The following is a 21,906-nucleotide window of genomic DNA, read 5'->3' as shown; positions in this document are numbered from 1 at the left end:
TGGGCGTGTGTGATGTTCTGGCGCCAGTGGAATACAGTCGGACTAGAATATACACTGTTGTCTAGGGTCTCATTATTCTTACACACAAACATGGTGTCAGAAGTGACTAGAGCCACACAAAGTTAGGTGGAAGAGTACCGTGCTTCACGGAGGGACCCGTGAAAACGAGGGAAAAAAAGAAAAGAGTGGAACGGCGTGAGCAACAAGCTAGGCTAACAACATCACCTTGGCTACAAACATCCCGCCACCGGAGGAGATGAAGATAAGCGGCGATCTTGCAAGTAACTGGGAAAACTTCAGAGCAGAATTCGAAGACTTTGTACTTGCTACAGCATTACAAAACAAAGCAAAAGAGGAAGAAGCAGCAACCTTACGAAGAGTGATGGGCAGGGAATGTCGTCACATATACAAACACAACTTGGGACTCACACCGGAGCAAGGAAAGGACGTGACAGTTATTCTCGATGCCTTGGAGGGATATTTCAACCCAGGTAGAAACGTCATATTTGAGATATACGTTTTTTGGCATCTGCAAGCAAGATGACGGGGAGCCAATTGATGCATTGGTAACGAAGTTGAGGGAGAAGGCTGCTTCCTGTGAGTATGGACAACTCAGAGAGGATCTGATAAGAGACAGACTGGTGCTGGGTGTGAGTGATGAAAGCGTGCGCCGTCGTCTACTCAGACAGAAGGATCTCACACTAGCATCAGCCATAAATATATGCAGAGCTGCTGAGATGACAGACAAAAGGATAAAAACGATCACACAGGACAGGGCACTACAGACAGTGCATGCAACGGCTGGCCGGCGGCCGCGAGTCCCGCCCAGGCTGGAACGCTCAGACAGGGTTCAGTATCAGACTCCAGGCAGTGAAAACAGCACGTGCAAATTCTGCGGGAACATGCACAGGCACGGACGCGACCTGTGTCCTGCATTTGGAAAAAACTGTCGCCACTGTGGAACAGCAAATCATTTAGCCAAGGTGTGTATGAAGAGGGGCCAAGCTACACGACAGCTACATGCAGCTGACATGGAGGTACATGAGGACATGGACAGGTCTGACACAGAGGCCCACATATACACAGCAGACTGCATAGGGGCAATTCAGGGTCGGGGGAAGAAATGGTTTGCCAACATAAAAATGAATGGAGGGTCTCAGAGGTGTCAGGTAAATTCAGGGGCAACCTGTGATGTTATGAGCATAAAAGACATGAGGAGACTTGCTCCGGAGGCTAAATTACTACCAAGCCAGACCAGATTAGTACTGTATTCGGGCCAATCAATGCACTCCATAGGCATATTCCGAACAGTGTCTCTAGTGAGGGGAAAAGCACACAAGCTACAATTTGAGATAGTAAGAAGCGGGCAGAGACCCCTGTTGTCAGGTGAAACAAGTGAGCGTTTAGGTTTAATGCACTTCACCATTCCAGAGGAGCTGCTTATGGTAAGGCATAGTAGCTCAGGGCCACTAACCAGGCAGCACTTTGTGCAGACTTATCATGATGTTTTCAACGAGCCAGTTGAGTCACTCGCAGGGGATGTTCATTTTCAGTTACATACTGACGTAGCCCCAGTGCAGGCTTCTCCACGTAATGTCCCAGTGCCTCTCAGAGATGCAGTCAAAGCTCAGCTAGACAAATATGAAAAAGAGGGCCATTTAATCTCAGTGACAGAGCCTACTGAATGGATTAGCAACATGGTGATTATCAGACAGCCAGATAAGTTAAGGATCTGCATAGACCCTAAGTCATCGAATCAGGCCCTAAGTAGGTCTCACTACATAATGCCAACACTTGAAGATGTGTTACACAAGCTGCCTAGGGCTTGCATATTCACACTTGTAGATGCACGAGATGCTTTTTTGCAGTGTAAGCTAGACGAGGAGAGCAGTTACACCACCACGTACTGGACGCTGTGGGGCAGGAAGCGCTGGTTAAAGCTGACATTTGGGGTGTCTGTGGCCCCAGAAATATATCAGCGAAAGCAGCACGAGCTACTGGCAGGTTTAAGCGGGGTAGAGCCAATAGCAGATGACATACTGGTGGTTGGGTGTGGAGAGGCAGATGAAGAGGCCATACATGACCATGACATAAAACTGATGGCACTCATGCAGAGGTGCAGGGAGGTTAAGCTGAGGTTGAGTTTAAAGAAACTGCAATTCAGGGTTAGAGAGGTCAAGTTTCACGGACACATTCTCTCGGCAGAGGGGCTCAGAGTGGACCCTGAGAAAAGTAGGGCGGTCCGGGACATGCCACACCCCGAAGACGCCAAGGCCATACAACGGTTCATCAGGTTTGTGACATACCTCGCAAGGTTCATGCCATGCCTCTCTGAGGTATGCGAGCCACTACGGAGGCTGTTGGACAAAGATGTCCCATGGCACTGGCTTCCCAAACACGACGCTGTAGTCGAGGAGATCAAGCGACTGGTCACAACTGCCCCGATCCTGAGATACTACGACGTGACAAAGCCAGTCGTCATCCAGAGCGATGCGAGTCAGAAAGGACTGGGCTTCTGCCTGATGCAGGAGGGTCAGCCGGTGGGGTACACGCCGCGGGCGCTGACTCAGACTGAACAGAATTATGCACAAATAGAAAAAGAGTGTCTGAGTATTGTGTTTTCGTGCCAGCGTTTTCATTACTATTTGTATGGGCGAGCAGAGATAATAGCAAAAACGGTCCACAAGCCGCTCATTTAAATTTTCACAAAGCCCCTCCTCAAAGCACCCAAACGGCTTCAGAGCATGCTGCTCACTCTTCAGGCCTACAATCTCAAGGTAGTGTACAAGCCAGTTCCTGATATGCATATTAGTGACACACTGAGCAGGGCCACTGCTCCAACACAGGGGACTGACACTAAATATACAAAGCAGTCCATCTGCTGCCTGCAGAGGGAGCAAGAGGCCACTGAGCTAATAAACCAGGCTGAATACCTGAACGTCACCAGCCAGCGGCTAAACCAGATAAGACTGCACACGGAGGGCGATGGGAGCCTTCAGTTATTGAAAGAGGTGGTGATCCAGGGATGGCCAGATTGCCGAGAGGATGCTCCTCTGGCGATAAGAGAATACTGGTCAATCAGGGACGAGATCAGTGCACAGGATGGAGTAACTTACAGAAGCCACAGAGTCAAGAGTAAAGTACTTGTGACTAGGAAACTCATAACTAGTTATTTTCTGGCAGATTTTTAAATCCGTTTTTTCATACCGTTGCAAATACACAATGGTTGTATTTCGGCAGTAATGTCTTCACCATCGTTTTCAAGTGCGTCCATCTCTCTCGCATTGTTGATTTGATAAAATCATGTCAATTGCAACTAATATTAACTGTCATTAACCCGTGTCGCCCCGGGTGTGGCCAACTGTTGCCGAGGCTTGAGTCAAACTGACCCCATCGCTGGCAACAATACTGCTGAGTATTATTTTCTCACTGAGAGCAATATTCGTGGAAAAAACAGGACCGGGAAGACGCCGGGAAAGGAGGACAACATACGTGATTTCCTTGCAAAAACGAGAAGGTCGACATATGCTTTACACACTCCTACTGAAGTTTGTGTCAAGTGAGCGCGGCTCCGACCCCGGAGGAAGAGGGGCACAGCACCCAGCGCAGACAGAATGAGCGGAGAGACTTCCACGTCAAGATATTAAGGATTACATATATCGGTATTGCGGTATTGTCTCAAATACATATCTCTTCTAAAATATACTGATATAATTTGTAATACCGGTAACACAATATAAATACCAGCATGTATATAAAACGTTGTTGGATGTTTTTAAAAGGCTTTATTGGCTAAATATGTCAATTCTCTTTACCTGTATTGTTAGCTGTCTCTTGCTAACAGTTTTTCACTATTTAAAAAACACAAAAAGAGAAAGACATGTGTCCTCTTATCGGACATAGGGGTTGTGAATGACCCCCAAAAAAGTGCAGTTCCCCTATAGGTATTAGAAAATTACATAAAATATAATAGATTTTTTTTTTTAATTATAAAACGATGCACATAGAAAATTTCCCTCCATCCATCTTTGAATAAATACAATGGACCGATTAATGAGAATTAAAAAAAAATGTATTACATTTATTTGCCTATTTGCCGACCCCTTACAAAATGGCTAACTGATAAAGAGCACAAGCGGTGGTCGAAATAACCAAAACTGAAACTAGCCATTGCTTCCACAAGGTAGAAAAGCGCTATACAAGTACAACCCATTTATCATTTATCATTACTTATTAGCTGTAAGAGAATAAGCGATAATTAGGGAACATGGTACTTTTAGAGGTAACGACTGAATTTTGTCAGCAATACCGAATACCAATTCACGGAAAATCAAACTGCCATATTTTGATACCCTTGCTAAATGTGTTGTCACATCCAGCTGCCGGCTCAAGCACTTAACGGGCAAACATGCATATTTGTAGTACATTGCCTCTAGGTACTGTTGGAATTGTGTATGCTATCAAAGCTAGTATGCTTCAAAGAAAGCTCTTTAAAAGTAAGAATCCACTATTTCAAAATGCGTTAGCTGGATGGCAATTTCAACACCTCCAAATTTGGCCATCAAAACTACAACTAAGGTGCAAATTGCAATCAAACAGCTGGTGTGTAATAACTACAATACTTACAATATAAACACTTAATGCTCAACAAAAGCAAAGACTGGCACATTAAATTTATTAGCAACTTTGCTATTAACACACCTAAGACGAACTGGACTTAATGCATATTGGCAAACGAGTCTCAGAAGTTTAAAATATGCAAGATAACAACTGGACAGAACAGTTATAATTATCAGCTCAGTGTCAAATATATACATTTTTACATTTCATTATTAAACAAATTAACATTTACTGCCACATGAACACACACACAAATGTACTGAAAATTGGTACCGTTGAGTACCGAAATCGATTCCCAGGTACTGAGAATTGGTACCGTATCTGTTTAAATGTGAAAAGGTACCCATCCCTAACAATAATAAAGGATTTTATTACACCGTAGGCTCTCAAATTCTATGTAGACAAAAGCGGACGACCTACCTGTGTAAGAACAACCCAATCTGATTCATTGGAAGCGTTATCAACATACACAGGATCGACTTAAGTAGGGTTCACTATACAATTACCGGTAACACAAATAAAGAGTTTCACTTAACTTCAATCATTCCAATACATAAGTGCATAGTGTAGTGTAGTGCCCTGCAGATTTTGTAAGTTTAACCCCTCATAAATATATGAACAGTCCAGAATTGTAATTGTAGTTGTATTGTTACAGAGAGGGACAGAGAAAAAGTAACATGAATTATATTCAGTGGCGGGCCTTCCGTTTCCCACTCAGGCCTTCAGTGATGTCTGACTTCAAAGATTACCTCTCAAAATACCATAATTGATTGAGAAATACTATACAGACACACAATTACGCCCTACTGTGCATTGGATCACATCAACAGTATACAAAACGGATTATTTTCTGGCGCATATAAAAATCAATTAAAACGCATTAGCAATTAAAATATATCTTACGTGGTACTGTCAAAATTAAAATTGTACCTCATAATTAGTCGGACCTATTCAACGTCGTTCCCCATTTCATCGCCAGAACAGCTGAGCTAGCTTCCGGGGTTGGCCAAAATCGTCTCACAAGATGTAGTTTCTCTTTAAATATCCTTCTTGAAAATGGCTTTGCAAATCTATATCTGCCACCTAATAAATGTTTTGTTCTCTTTCTCTCCTATCCCGATCTGGCTACGGTGCAACACTTCCCGCTTCCTGCTAAACTGAAACTTGTGATTGGATACTCACTTTGGAGTGACAAGTGAGTGTCCAATCACAGTTTCGTTAACATCAGGCTACTTGGATAGGCTACTGTCAACAACTTGTGATCTATCGCAACTGTCTATCACTGTATGTCCCCGATCGCTTACAGTTGTTGATTCTGAAGGCCTCTTGCAGATTTCGTACAGCATGGCAACATAAGCTAGCCGAATTCTGATTGGATACAAACTAAAACTAAAAACAACAGCACTGGAACGAGCATAATATGACACGAAGAGAATTTGAATACTTTTAGATATTTAGGGAAAGAAAATAAAAAAATAGTTTTGTATTTAATTATGATCATGATTTCTAGTTATGTTAGGCCAGCACTGACGGCACACCACTGATTATATTGTATCTTATTGAGGGAAATCCCAATTCAAAACATCACTTTGTACTGGGTGGATAAAACCATAATGGGAAGCACAGAAGTCAGACGTTTATTAGTGTTGCAAACAAATAAACAACCTCATAGCGGAAAGTTTCATCCATGTTTGACAGTAGGGATGCTGTTTTTGGACTCATATTCAGCATTTCTCTGAGTCAACTCATGCCAAAGAGCTCCATTTTGGTCTCATGTGAACGTATCACAATCTCTCAAGCCTGAGGTAAAATCTGAGACGGGCCTGTACATGTGCGTGCTTCTTGAGCAGGTGGACCTTGCAGGAAGTCAACCCATTAATTACGGCAAAGTGTGTTACTATTAATACTTTTCTTGGTGACTCTGTTCCCAACTCTTCCGAGATCATTAACCAGCTCATCCCTTGTCATTCTTTCTCACAATTATCCTTGCCCCGCCAGGTCAGTCTTGCATGGAGCTGGTGGAGGTGATCAAATACAAATGTATATATAACATGTATCTGATGTTATTTAGTTTAGATTTTATTTGCTACATTGTATCTCTTGGTTACAATAAACGCACCATAGCATTTCTGCACTGTTCATATCTTTGTAAGTGACTAAATGTACAAAATCAGCAAGGGATCAAATACGTACTTTGCCTACTGTATGTAAGTATTGTATAATATCTGCCACCTTGTATCATAAAAATAGAAAACAATAGAAATAATAATTATTAACTACTCACCTAGCTCGGCTAAGTTCCCAAAGGCGATGAGACACATTTCGGTCAGAGCAGTGTTGTGAGAATGGACGCCTAGGAGCTTCACCAGAGTGGGAATGACACCCATGCCGATTAGCTGACCTTGTAAGGAATCTGAAGACAAAAAAAGAATCCAAAAATTATTTTTCCCCCTACTTTCTGCTTTTTTTCCCTGTCATGGGTCGGTACAATGAGTCAATTTACACGCTTAGACTTTTTGCTAAATGCCCTTCCTGATGCACCCCTGGTTGGGAATCGAACCCATGCCATCTGCTTGTACCATTACACCACCAGGGAGAGATGGAAAGTCAACAGCAATACTTAGAGGGATCAGTTTTGTTGTTGTGAAGCATTAACATACAGTAAGCATAAGCATGTCATTGCCAGTAAGATATTAGAAGCACCTGGAAAGGAAGGAAAAACATTCTTAAGTCAAATAAAAACCACCAAAAAAACACAGCCTAATGCCTAAATAATGCATTTTTCCCACAAACCGTGGGTCACAAGCCAAAATTGGGTCAAAGTTCGATCATATCGCAAAGGAAGCCATATAAAACATAATTTAATCATCTAAATAGGAAAATATAAATACAGAGTATTTATATCATATGAAAAGTATAACAAAAGGGATGTAACAATATGAAGATTTCATATTAAGTTTTATGTCACCATAATTATTACATTATTAGCATCACGATATTGGTGAAAGTGCTCAACGAAATGCTAATTAGACACATTGAAATATTTTAACCAATAAACAGACACTCAAAGTACAGTGCATCTGGAAAGTATTAACAGCGCTTCACTTTTTCCACATTTTGTTATGTTACTACAGCCTTATTCCAAACCTGGAATAAATTCATTTTTGTTAACAAAATTCTACACACAATACCCCTTGACAATGTGAAAAGTTTTTTTTTAATTTAGCAAAACTATGTAAAATGAAAAACTAAATTAAAATCACATACTGTACATAAATCAGTATTCACAGCCTTTGCCCAATACTTTGTCTTTTTGAATACGATGCCACAAGCTTGGCACACCTACGCCATTCCTCTTTGCAGCACCTCTCAAGCTCCATCAGGTTGGATGGGAATCATTGGTTTTCATCCAGGATGTCTCTGTACATTGCTGCATTTATCTTTCCCTCTATCCTATCTAGTCTTAGTTCCTGCCGCAGAAAAACATCCCCACAGCATGATGCTGCCACCACCATGCTTCACTGTAGGGATGGTATTGGCCTGGTGATAAGGGTTGCCTGTTTTCCTCCAAGCATGACGCCTGGCATTCATGCCAAAGACTTCAATCTTTGGTCACCTCCCTGACTAGACTAAGACGAACGAATGCAGCAATGTACAGAGACATCCTGGATTAAAACCAACACTTCCCATCTAATCTGATGGAGCTTGAGAGGTGCTGCAAAGAGGAATCTGCCTAAAGATAGATGTGCCAAGCTTGTGGCATCCTTGTCAAAAAGACTTGAGACTGTAATTGCTACCAAATGTGTATCAACAAAGTATTGAGCAAAGGATCTGAATACTTATGTACATGTGATTTTTTATTTGTGATATATTTGCAAAATTTAAACAAAAAAAACGTTTCACATTGTCATCATGGGGTATTTTGTGTACAATTATGAGAACAAAAATAAATGTATTCCATTTTGGAATAAGGCTGTAACATAACAAAATGTGGAAAAAGTGAAGCGCTGTGAATACGTTCACTATTTACTGTTCTTTCCTTGGCAGAAGAAACATTAAATATTGTTCTGGCGTCTTGAGAGGCACTTTATTGTCAAAGCAGTAATTTACATGTTTGTGTTTATTCATTTTAATCCGCAAAGGTTTTAGGTATTGACATCAATTCCATCACTTCCGAGCCTCTTGACAGTTATTACTCTGTGCAAAGAGAGTACAGCCTCTAGGTTCAATGTGCACAATTGAATATCTTAGTCGCTCAGACAGCAATGTGTTTGTAATGGGGAAAGGTGTTAAAGAGGAACTGCATTTTTGGGGGAATTTTGCCCATCGTTCACAATCATTATGAGAGACATGACGATGGATGTTATTTATTTTGTTAATGCATTCTAAATATTAAATAAATGCAATGAAAAGTCCGCTTACACTGGGAGCCGTTCAATTCTGCCTATAAAGCCCCCCCAAAAAACTACCAAACTCCTCCATTAGGGTTTTATATATATGACATAAATACATATGTAATGTACTAACATTTATAATAACATTTAATATTTAAGTATTTTGATCCTTTTCAGCATACGCGGCGCATTCATTTAAAAAACGCATCACGTTTGCTTTTTTTTCTTCATCACTGATTATCACTCACTGCAGACTTTGAGAGTCAACAAACATACTAAAACATAACTTACAATGTCTGCTGTTATTAGGAAGCCGACTACTAGGATGTTCATTTATTGTCATTTAGATGAAGAATGACTCATAATCCTCGGAAAGCAACGGGGTGGAGTGTGGGGGGACTAAGCATCTTTTCGTGTCCTTCTCGCGAGTTCCAGATCCTAAATGGCTGTCAAAACGTACCAACTTGTCGGATTATATCCTCAGTCATCTACTCTCTAGATGAGAGGCATGATTTATGATTTACAATAAACTTCCAAGGAGGAGGGAAGCGAGGAAACAGCAGACTACTCGATGATGTAAACAAAGGGACGCAGGGTCGTGATCATGTCGCCGCTATAAATAGTTTGTCTGTGTTAGCGCTTGTAATACCAATATCAGTAATATTTGTTAATATTCAAGTCACCAAATGTAAATAGAGTATTGTTGGCGCATTTTGAATGGTTATTCGTTGGATTTTATGGGCGGTATAAAAGACCTCCCATTGGTTCCGCTGTAAGAAAACTTTTGTTTACGTTTATTTAAATATTTAGAATGTTTTTTTTTTTTTAATCCATCCATCGTCATGTCTTTGATAATGATGGTTAAGCATTGCTAAATTCCAAAAAAAAACTGCAGTTCCCCTTTAAAGTCTCTTGTATTCATCTTAGCATGTAATCTAGCTAGCAAACTAGCGCTAGCAAACTGGCGCTAGCAAACTGGCGCTAGCAAACTGGCGCTAGCAAACTGGCGCTAGCTTGCGTTTCCATGAAATGAGCAGTGTCACCGGTGCGTGAGTTTATCAAAGTGCGGTTATCGGTCACGGTTTTATTTAACAATACATTTGTATAATTGTAACAGACTGTCTGAATGGCAACATATCTATTATTATTTAAAATAGTTGATTTTGATTCAAAAATAGACAACTTTTTACAAAACTATATTTTTGAAAATATAATAAATAAAATTACCATTATTTAGCATGTAAAAAAATAACTTAAACCAATTTTTTTTTAAAAGACAATTGTGTGACATCATTGGCATTTGACTTCAAATATTATAATTTTAAAACTTAAAAAATAATAAAGACATGTATACGTGTTTAATACTGCGACTTCAAAGCTTCACTGTATACACTATCAAGCATTTATTATTTGTACATCAAATTATAATAAGCTGAGGCTAAAGACAGGCTAAATACTTAATTTGCTATACAAAAAACTACCTAAATGTTAGGCGACAATTCAATCAAAAGGAAAGTTGGAAAATGGCAAAGCATGGCAAAAAAACAGCACAAAAAACACTCTTGTGTTTGTGAAATGATGCAAAGTTTTGGAGTGTATAAGGAGAGAATAGCCCGCTGATTAGTTCCATCATATTAGATGACGGCCATTATTACCGTTATCATTGCTATAGTTCGTCAGCATGCCACAAAAGACTGTCAAGAGCTTCTCGTTTGCCACTTCGGTATTTTGGGAGAGGGTTTTAATGTGTTCAGCTACTATTTGAGCCCCTCCTGCCAGGTCAACCGCGATCCTGCCCTCATCTGCAAAACAAAAGAGGCCGGGACACAAATCAAGCACAAACAAAAGAAGGGAAAATAATAATATGGGAAAAATAACCATAACATTTTTATAAGTAATACATGTAAAACTAATAATAGTAATACTATTTTATCATGCAATAGAAAACTGGAGTAATGCGTTTAAAACTCTGTAATCTTGAAAACAAGTAAGAAAGACTTTGATGTTGCACTAAAAGAAGAAATTAAATTGTTGAAAAGTATCCATAAAACAAGTTGAAATGCACAAGATGTATATCATGTTGTGCATTTCAACTTGTTAGGCTATACCTAGCTCAAACAAATGTCACATTCTAGTGGATTCTCCAGCGACCGCTGGGATTTAAAACCTCCAGAAGCAAGCAGCAGTTCAATCAGACTTTAAAGATGAACTGGGTTTAGTGCATGTGCCTCACAATACGAAGGTCCTGAGTAGTCCTGAGTTCAATCCCGGGCTCAGGATCTTTCTGTGTGGAGTTTGCATGTTCTCCCCATGACTGCGTGGGTTCCCTCTGGGTACTCCGGCTTCCTCCCACCGCCAAAAACATGCACCTGGGTATAGGTTGACTGGCAACACTAAATTGGCCCTAGTGTGTGAATGTGAGTGTGAATGTTGTCTGTCTATCTGTGTTGGCACTGCGATGAGGTGGCGACTTGTCCGGGGTGTACCCTGCCTTCCGCGCAAATGCAGCTGAGATAGGCTCCAGCACCCCCCGCGACCCCAAAGGGGACAAGCAGTAGAAAATGGATGGATGGATGGAAGCTCAAATGAAACCTGGTGGACATCCATCAAATTGAAGGCATAGATAAAACTTTGGGCCTATGTTGAGTTATAATCTAACTAAATTTGAACTCAATTCGAATAAAACTTTGGCCTGTGTTCTGCACACAAAAAATAGCGGAACTTACTAAAACTTGCAGAGATAGCATTTTGGGCCTGTGTTGTGAGCCAAAGTAGTAATAGCAACACACAATATTTAAACCCAATCCAAACAAATCAGTAAACTTTGTTATATGCACAAAAAAAGTGCTGCAGCCTTACAGGGAACTCTCCCCACACTAGTGGAGTGCAGGTGTGCTATTAGTGGCCTCAAGCCATTTGCTCTTGATGCTGCTAGTAGGTGAAAAAGGTTCAGTAAGAGTTTAAAAATACAAGTGAAGTTCATTAACCATAACAAAGTCATCAACAAACCTACCTTGGATTTTCTCCAACTCGTAGTCATTGAACTTAATTTAGCAAATAAATGTCCCCACAAACACGTCCTGGATCTTGTCTGCTCCTCTGGTTTCACCCTCCATCAACTATACAGTCAAATTGGAGATGCTGATATTGGCCTAAAAATGTGATATCTGGTCATATCAGTATCGGCTTTTCTGCCGAGAATGACATTAACATGCCGTAAAAAGCTACATTGGGCTTCAGAGAGCAACAAGCTTGATGCTAGTATGTCTACGGAGTGAAATTGTGTCCAAGTTGGTCCTTTAGATTATAACAATAAAATGTTTCCTATGAGTGGAAAGCACTCGTTATGTGAGAGGTGAGTAAAGTGTTTTCCTTTAATACTGTACTTCTAATAACACTCAGCACACCTCAGTCGCACGCAACATTTATGCAGCAAAATAAAAAGCGACCAAGAGCGATAAAACAAAATTACTGAGCTTTACTCAGTTAAAATGGCAACAAGAGACAACTACGATGAGGAAAAAGTAGAACGAAGAAAATCAATTTCTATCAATGACAGCATCGGAGAAGGTGTTTCTCCTGCGTCTCGTTACACATGTATTATGTGTCGATGACAGAACAAAATTGAAACGCCTGAAGAGAAAATATTACCAGTAATGCACAAAGACGTAAACATGCTAAATTGTGAGATTTCTGTTCATAATTGTATGATATGATGTATTTGTTTCAGATATGCTTATTAATAAGTTACATCATGTACGACCAGTTACATTTGCACAAATCAACATGTCTAAAAAGGAAAATGAAGAAGCAGAGCTTATATTTAATTCTACCCCTTCTTCATGTCTAGTACAGATCATTCATTCACACCATAACTTCGCATGTTTAAATTTAGTTCACTTCCTGTGTGAAAGAAAGAAATTAAAAATGTTGATGACATTGTTAGTACATACATTCATACTGTGCTTTAATTTGTTCTTATACAAATGTTTGTTTCCATATAAATACAGCTTTACAAATTGTATAGCTATCAACATTATTATTTACATCCGTATTAGTGAATTTATTCAAAGACTCACATGTCTTACTTGTTGATAGTTGATCATGTTATTTTACTTGACTATTGTTAATGTTTTTTAATGACTAAGACAAAATGTAAAAAAATGTTTTCTGTAATTTGCGGTGCAGTGTTTGTTTTTATTTGTGAACTGTACCCAGTGGCATTACAGTAAAAGGTTTTACATTGACTTATTAGGAATAATGTGTTAATTTTACACCCCTTGTCACCTGACAATAGTTTGAGGTAAAAGCTGTTGCATACAGTATTCAGTATTGGTTGATATTGGTCTCGGAAATGAAGTGGTAGGCAATATGGGCATATGACTCAGAGAGCCAATATAGGAAATCCCGAGTCAAAACCTTTCCAATCACCTAGCTATCACCATTGATATCCATATTCCTTCCCCAAAATCCAATCACCAAGGATAATAAACTTTCTAAAACATCAAATCCATCTCCTCATTTAATCTCTGTTTAACTCTATTACATTTTCCTAGCCCCCCCTCCCATCGAGTCTAATAACCTGCATGGACTAGAGTCAAAATTTTAATGACTTTGGATTCGACTTGACAATATCATCAAAGACTTGCGACTCGACTCGGACTTTGACATTAGTAACTTAAGACTTGACTCGACATCCTCGGCTCAGATCCCAAGAAAAAGACTTAACCTAGCCCCCCCTCCCATCGAGTCTAATAACCAGATGCATGGACTAGAGTCAAAATTTTAATGACTTTGGATTCGACTTGACAATATCATCAAAGACTTGCGACTCGACTCGGACTTTGACATTAGTAACTTAAGACTTGACTCGACATCCTCGGCTCAGATCCCAAGAAAAAGACTTAACCAAATGGATCCCACATCAAGGCAAGAAAAAACGAGAAACCTTGGAAGGGACCGCAGATGTAAGGACCGCAGATGTAGGTACCACCCCCTGGGTGACCGGTACAATGGATGCCGAGTGGATACGGGTAATAATGAGAGAGTCCAGTCCAATTCTGTTTTCCTTTTTTCCCTTTAATCTATTTTTATTTGTGCATTTAATGTGCATTTCTATATTGCTTATTTGTTTTTAGTAATTTTTTGTAAATATATCTATCGTACATGTCCCTTAGGGGAGACACCCAATTACACTATGGGAAAAAAAAGCAAAACAACAGCCCAAAAACCCTACGAAAGGCACAATGTAAGAAGGGTTGACCTGAACTGATTAAAAAGCAATAGAGCACCAGCTGTCAATAGACCGCAGGAAAAATAAGATCTGATTGTCGTAGCGCCCGCCTCTCATCGTGTTGACATTGGACTTATTTTCATACCAGACAACATCAAGGCAATGGTTATGTTCTACTTTGAGGCAATGCACATTTCTTTGTAATGCAAAAGTTCATCACTAATTGGCATCTCCTGGAAGTGGGGATCGTATTCTTTTCCCCCCATTCTCTTAGTCGCAGCTTTTGAAGTCATCCTGATCAAGGCAGGTAATGGGTGGAGCCCGACTACATGAGGCCGCAGGTTTCCCCAAATGAGAAGCTATATAGACGACGTCACCTAATTGCTGAGAACTGCACCATGCATGTACGCGCTCCTGAAGAGACTGGACATGCTGATCGCCAGGGCAAGGACGGAATTCAAACCGAAGAAGTCAAGGAATATTTCCTTGCGAAAAGGGGAGCATAATGACAAGGCCATTTCACCATTGGCAGAAAAATATCCCCCGCATCAAGGACCAGCCTAACTGAAGTCAGGGACAGCAATACACATTCTGCCTCTCAGACAAGAAGATGAGGAAAACCATCTATCAATGGCTTTCAGCAGGACTAAGACTGAGTCAAGCCAGCCACCCAGAAAGTAAATAAGCCAACTTCACCATCAACAATTGGTTTGGGCTTCTACAATGTTTTTAGCAGCACTTCTGTGCGGATAGAACTTTCTCTAGCTACCCCTGAAATCGATGACGGTTTGGTACAGGCGCTGTCAGGGAACTCGGGGACTCTTCCAACGAGGCATTGAAGAATCTGCATGCTTGACGGTGAGGAAATGGAGAGCTGAGAAAGCGGTCCAAAAAAAAGTGAGCAAACTGCAACACTATGAGGGCGAGGGCAGGGTCCAGACTGGGTGGGCAAGCCTTGGAAGGGATGAGCCACCCAGCCTTGGATCCCGAGCAGACAACAAGGAGAGGAAGGACCTTGTTGCGGAAAACAGAATAGAGCACGAGCAATACAGGATATACAGTAAGCCATGACGAAGGTCAGCTGGGCCAACCTCAGGAAACTACCAGAGGCTCGACTAAGTTTCCTCATCAAGGCAACCTATGACATTCTACTCAGCCCTCGCAACCTCGATCAGGGGCTTGTGACAAAGCAAACCTGTGACCACTGCGGGACCAAAAGGAGGGCGAAATATGCTGACCTGGTTGTGGAGTGTAGGGAAAGTGGGATGGAATGTGAACCTCTACAGAGGTGGGGGCGAGGCTTTGTTGGAGAGTCAACGACACAGCTGCTAAAAGACCTGAGGCTACAGAGAGCCAAACTGCACAAGGGAGCCAGGCAAATATCAGAAGAGACAGGGAAGGCAAGCTTCTGAAAATGGTAGGGAAGACGTAGAACGTATGGATCAGAAAACTCCTGAAGACCGTTAGCTGCACGCAGTGTTGGGTAGATGTCCTCGTTCAATGCCCCGCCATCAAGAGATGCTCTGGGCTAAGGAGCAATACATCAATGATGCCCCGCTAATGACCCTGCAGTTAACAAAGTGGGCCCTGGAGGTGCAGCAATCCTAGAACTCAGCAGAAAGAATATCTATTGGTATCAATTAAATATCTATCTATCTATCTATCTATCTATCAATCTACCTTAGGGACGGCGTGGCGCAGAGGAAGAATGGCCGTGCGCGACCCGAGGGTCCCAGGTTCAATCCCCACCTAGTACCAACCTCGTCATGTCCGTTGTGTCCTGAGCAAGACACTTCACCCTTGCTCCTGATGGGTGCTGGTTAGCGCCTTGCATGGCAGCTCCCTCCATCAGTGTGTGAATGTGTGTGTGAATGGGTAAATGTGGAAGTAGTGTCAAAGCGCTTTGAGTACCTTGAAGGTAGAAAAGCGCTATACAAGTACAACCCATTTATTTATTTTATTTACCTATCGAATGGAGGCTTTATAATGCACGGTCAAGTCAGCTGTGGTACCTTTTTAAGGCTTCTGGTTGGACAAAATGCGCATGACAGCAAGTGTTTTTCTGTGGAAATGTTGTGTAGATGGAAATTTTATTTGCATTTTTTAAATTATTCGTGTTCGTGTGGACATGGCATGACAATCCCACAAAATTTGATTGCACTACGAATAAGTTAAAGTTAAGTTAAGTTAAAGTACCAATGATTGTCACACACACACTAGGTGTGGAGAAATTTGTTCTCTGCATTTGACCCATCCCCTTGTTCACCCCCTGGGAGGTGAGGGGAGCAGTGGGCAGCAGCGGTGCCGCGCCCGGGAATCATTTTTGGTGAATTAACCCCCAATTCCACCCCTTGATGCTGAGTGCCAAGCAGGGAGGTAATGGGTCCCATTTTGATAGTCTTTGGTATGACTCGACCGGGGTTTGAACTCACAACCTACCGATCTCAGGGCGGACACTCTAACCACTAGGCCACTGAGACGGTTAATAAATAAATATTATATATATATAATATAAATAAAATTGTGACCTGCATTTTGCGCACAAAAAAAGTCTAACAATTAGCACGCAAACGTCACTCACACAAAGCACACCATGCTGGTAACCTGTCAGGTAGTGAAAAACATGCCATCTAAATTAGATTTGTGCCCGTTAATGACCAATGTTTTCGCAACAATAGCGAATACTACTTACGACTATCGTAACAGATGTTGCCGAGGGCTCGTCCTGTCTGCAGTAGAACTTCTTGATCGGTTGAGTTTAGCAGCTGAATGAGAGGCGGGATGAGGCCAGCTTCAACGCAGGCACTGCGCATGAACTCTATGAAAAAAAGGGATACAGTTAAAAGTTCTTGTTATAAATTGAAATGTAAGCTATAGAACTGTTACCGTTTTTTGCCATCTCTGCAATGATGTTAGCGACTTTTGGGGTGCAAGTTGACTGCGGGGTTAGCATAGTGGGCAGCATTGGAAGGACGCCCATTTCCTGAATCTTTGCGCTAGCCTCTGTGTCTGTAAGGAACACCGGTTATAATTAATGTTGAGCTAGGTTAGCGTTCATAAGTGCAACAAAACATAGTTTAAAAAACAAACTATTGTTGACGAGCGCTTTCAGCAGGCAGTCCAGGCAGCTCTCCACGCTGTCTGTTGTGCTGTCCGTCGATGCAAGTTTCAGCTTCTCCAGGGCGTCACTGAGATTGTCTGGAACACCAACAAAAAGGAAAACATTCGTAAAGCTGACGCTGGAGATCAAAGATCACTGGCATTATATTTTACCAAAAATATTATTATTTTTACTTCTTTTGGGGGGTGAAAATTTGACAAAAAATAGACTTATCCGTAATACAATTTGCATTCTTTTAAAAACATCCAAATCCGATAAATGCCTGTTACTATCTCCAGTTGAAGGAATAAATGCACGATACCGTCAATAAAAAAATGTGGTGGATGCAGAGGTCGACTCTTTGAAGCTGAAGATGGAGTTTAAAGCACTAACAAACGCTGCTAAACATATTTTATCAGATATTCTACTTATTATCTATGGATACATTTATAAAATATTATTGTGGCATAATAAAAACAAAAAACAGTGTTTAATAAATATTTTTGTTATTTGATAGAAAACATACCGTATATTTTTGTTTTTATATTTGTCAAGTCTAACTATTGGTATGACATATTTAAACCCTTCAGAGCCTAGGTGATCCAATGTGTTGCGCAAACCATATAAGACAATTAATGCAATAGAAATAATGAATAAATACAATGCAACAATAAATAGCAAATTCTAGCTAAGCTAAAACTAAAATATACAAAATAAAAAAAGTGGTTGTTCAAACTGTGTTCAACGTTTAAGGCTATGTTCACACAGAAGAGGAAAATGCCAATTGGGATTTTCTGTTATATACAATCTTTTTATTTCGTCGTTCACATTTCCAAACCATTGAATGCGCATGCATGCAACATGGTGCAGAGCCCTTTATTTAAAGTAGTAAACATAACCCTGATTTGTGTTCTTGTTAGCCTGGCCTATCTAGAGCAATTTTAAGAATAATTATTGTTTCACATAGGTGATTATGAGGGGGGCAATAATTTTAGCTATGATAATTTGTGGGGAAGTCTGTACCAGGATGGCGTTCGTGATGAGATTATTAAGTCCTCCTATATTTTAATCACTTCTGAAACATTATCTTTTCACCACTGACTGTTTTCTGCTCCTTCGTCCAGTCATTTAGTTTAGCGCATGACGTATCGGCCGGGTCAATGCGACCTGAAAGTTTGGACTGCAGTCGCATCAGATACATATGGTAATGGTAAATGGGTTATACTTGTATAGCGCTTTTCTACCTTCAAGGTACTCAAAGCGCTTTGACACTATTTCCACATTCACCCATTCATACACACATTCACACACTGATGGCGGGAGCTGCCATGCAAGGCCCTAACCACGACCCATCAGGAGCAAGGGTGAAGTGTCTTGCTCAAGGACACAACGGACGTGACGAGGTTGGTAGAAGGTGGGGATCGAACCAGGAGCCCTCAGGTTGCTGGCACGGCCACTCTCCCAACCATGCCACGCCGTCCCCATATCCAATTTATATACACATACAAAAGTGGCCTGGGACACTTTTACAAAATAGGACTTGCACTGTTCCCACTGACATGAAATAAATACAGGTCACACATTGGCAAAATATTTGGTATTGCAATGTTTTCAAAGACTTAGTGCTCGAGTGTCTGTGCTGTGTGTATATATATATATATATATATATATATATATATATATATATATATATATATATATATAAATATATATATATATATATATATATATATATATATATACCGTATTTTCCGCACCATAAGGCGCCCTGGGTTAAAAGCCGCGCCTTCAATGAACGGCATATTTCAAAACTTTGTCCACCTATAAGCCGCCCGGTGTTGTAAGCCGCATCTAACTGCGCTAAAGGAATGTCAAAAAAACAGTCAGATAGGTCAGTCAAACTTTAATAATATATTAAAAACCAGCGTTCTAACAACTCTGTTCACTCCCAAAATGTACGCAAATGTGCAATCACAAACATACGTATATCAACACGGACAGAGCTGCGTGAAAAAAGCCACCCGGCCTCTTCGCGTAAACTTAAACTTACCTTAACCACTCGCTCATCTTTTCTTCATCCATCCCTACGAGTTAGCTTTTATGATGACGCCGGCTGGAAAGGTCTCTTTTGGCAAGGTCTTCCTTTTGAATATCACCATGGGTGGAAGTTTCTGGCCATTAGCATGGCAAGCTAGAACCACAGTGAAGGATGACTTCTCATTCCCTGTGGTGCGAATATTCACCGTACGTGCTCCCGTTGTATCCAGTGCGGTTCACAGGAATATCAGTTGCTGTGAAATAGTAATCCGTGTGCGGATGGAGAGATTGCGTCTTTTCATGAACCGGATCCCTGACGCTTAGTAGGAGCCATTTTGTGGTCTTTACAGATGTAAACACACAAAGGAAATGAAACGTACGGTATATCCGCGCGCTTTTTCTTCTTCTACGCGGGCGGGTGGTTGCTTACAGTAGAAGAAGAAGCGCTTCCTGTTCTATGGGGGCGGGTGCTTACCTTGGCGGTTGCTTGCGTAGAAGAAGAAGCGCTTACTGTTCTACCGGGAAAAAAGATGGCGGCTGTTTACCGAAGTTGCGAGATCGAAACTTTATGAAAATGAATCGTAATATTAATCCATATATAAAGCGCACCGGGTTAAAAGCCGCACTGTCAGCTTTTGAGTAAATTTGTGGTTTTTAGGTGCGGCTAATAGTGCGGAAAATACGGTATATATATATATATATATATATATATATATATATATATATATATATATATATATATATATATGTATATGTATATGTATATGTATATATATATATATGTATATATATATATATATATATATATATATATACATATACACATATATAATATATATACACTTTTATACACACACACACACATATATATATATATATACACGTGTGTGTATGTGTGTGTGTATATATATATATATATATATATATATATATATATATATGAATATATTTATATGTGTGTGTGTGTGTGTATATATATAGATATATAGATATATATATATATATATATATATATATATATATATATATATATATATATATATATATATATATATATATATGTATATATATATAGGTAAAAGCCAGTAAATTAGAATATTTTGAAAAACTTGATTTATTTCAGTAATTGCATTCAAAAGGTGTAACTTGTACATTATATTTATTCATTGCACACAGACTGATGCATTCAAATGTTTATTTCATTTAATTTTGATGATTTGAAGTGGCAACAAATGAAAATCCAAAATTCCGTGTGTCACAAAATTAGAATATTGTGTAAGGCTAATACAAAAAAGGGATTTTTAGAAATGTTGGCCAACTGAAAAGTATGAAAATTAAAAATATGAGCATGTACAATACTCAATACTTGGTTGGAGCTCCTTTTGCCTCAATTACTGCGTTAATGCGGCGTGGCATGGAGTCGATGAGTTTCTGGCACTGCTCAGGTGTTATGAGAGCCCAGGTTGCTCTGATAGTGGCCTTCAACTCTTCTGCGTTTTTGGGTCTGGCATTCTGCATCTTCCTTTTCAACAATACCCCACAGATTTTCTATGGGGCTAAGGTCAGGGGAGTTGGCGGGCCAATTTAGAACAGAAATACCATGGTCCGTAAACCAGGCACGGGTAGATTTTGCGCTGTGTGCAGGCGCCAAGTCCTGTTGGAACTTGAAATCTCCATCTCCATAGAGCAGGTCAGCAGCAGGAAGCATGAAGTGCTCTAAAACTTGCTGGTAGACGGCTGCGTTCACCCTGGATCTCAGGAAACAGAGTGGACCGACACCAGCTGGACTGCTGCTGAGTGGTCCAAAGTCATGTTTTCTGACGAAAGCAAATTTTGCATTTCCTTTGGAAATCGAGGTCCCAGAGTCTGGAGGAAGACAGGAGAGGCACAGGATCCACGTTGCCTGAAGTCTAGTGTAAAGTTTCCACCATCAGTGATGGTTTGGGGTGCCATGTCATCTGCTGGTGTCGGTCCACTCTGTTTCCTGAGATCCAGGGTCAACGCAGCCGTCTACCAGCAAGTTTTAGAGCACTTCATGCTTCCTGCTGCTGACCTGCTCTATGGAGATGGAGATTTCAAGTTCCAACAGGACTTGGCGCCTGCACACAGCGCAAAATCTACCCGTGCCTGGTTTACGGACCATGGTATTTCTGTTCTAAATTGGCCCGCCAACTCCCCTGACCTTAGCCCCATAGAAAATATGTGGGGTATTGTGAAAAGGAAGATGCAGAATGCCAGACCCAAAAACGCAGAAGAGTTGAAGGCTACTATCAGAGCAACCTGGGCTCTCATAACACCTGAGCAGTGCCAGAAACTCATCGACTCCATGCCACGCCGCATTAACGCAGTAATTGAGGCAAAAGGAGCTCCAACCAAGTATTGAGTATTGTACATGCTCATATTTTTCATTTTCATACTTTTCAGTTGGCCAACATTTCTAAAACTCCCTTTTTTTTTTTTCTTAAGTAATATTCTAATTTTGTGACACACGGAATTTTGGATTTTCATTTGTTGCCACTTCA

At 40.6% G+C, this 21,906-nt stretch overlaps 1 protein-coding gene across 2 annotated transcripts in view; it reads right to left on the bottom strand.

The window, feature by feature from the left end:
- rap1gds1 (RAP1, GTP-GDP dissociation stimulator 1) overlaps nucleotides 1-21,906 on the bottom strand; it is an 83,905-nt gene that overhangs the window by 51,894 nt on the left and 10,105 nt on the right. Inside the window, exons 2-6 of one of the 2 annotated variants that reach the window (XM_061961164.2) lie at nucleotides 17,338-17,445; nucleotides 17,134-17,256; nucleotides 16,940-17,065; nucleotides 10,670-10,816; nucleotides 6,905-7,033 (exon numbers count right to left, since the gene is read on the bottom strand). In XM_061961164.2, the coding sequence (XP_061817148.1) occupies nucleotides 6,905-7,033; nucleotides 10,670-10,816; nucleotides 16,940-17,065; nucleotides 17,134-17,256; nucleotides 17,338-17,445 (633 nt within the window). The remainder of the gene's footprint in view (nucleotides 1-6,904; nucleotides 7,034-10,669; nucleotides 10,817-16,939; nucleotides 17,066-17,133; nucleotides 17,257-17,337; nucleotides 17,446-21,906) is intronic. The other variant, XM_061961167.2, reaches the window with a different exon arrangement.

This window comes from Nerophis lumbriciformis, linkage group LG05 (assembly GCF_033978685.3).
Source record: "Nerophis lumbriciformis linkage group LG05, RoL_Nlum_v2.1, whole genome shotgun sequence".
Taxonomy (NCBI): Eukaryota; Metazoa; Chordata; class Actinopteri; order Syngnathiformes; family Syngnathidae; genus Nerophis; species Nerophis lumbriciformis.
This window is presented reverse-complemented; position numbering and strand designations above follow the sequence as displayed.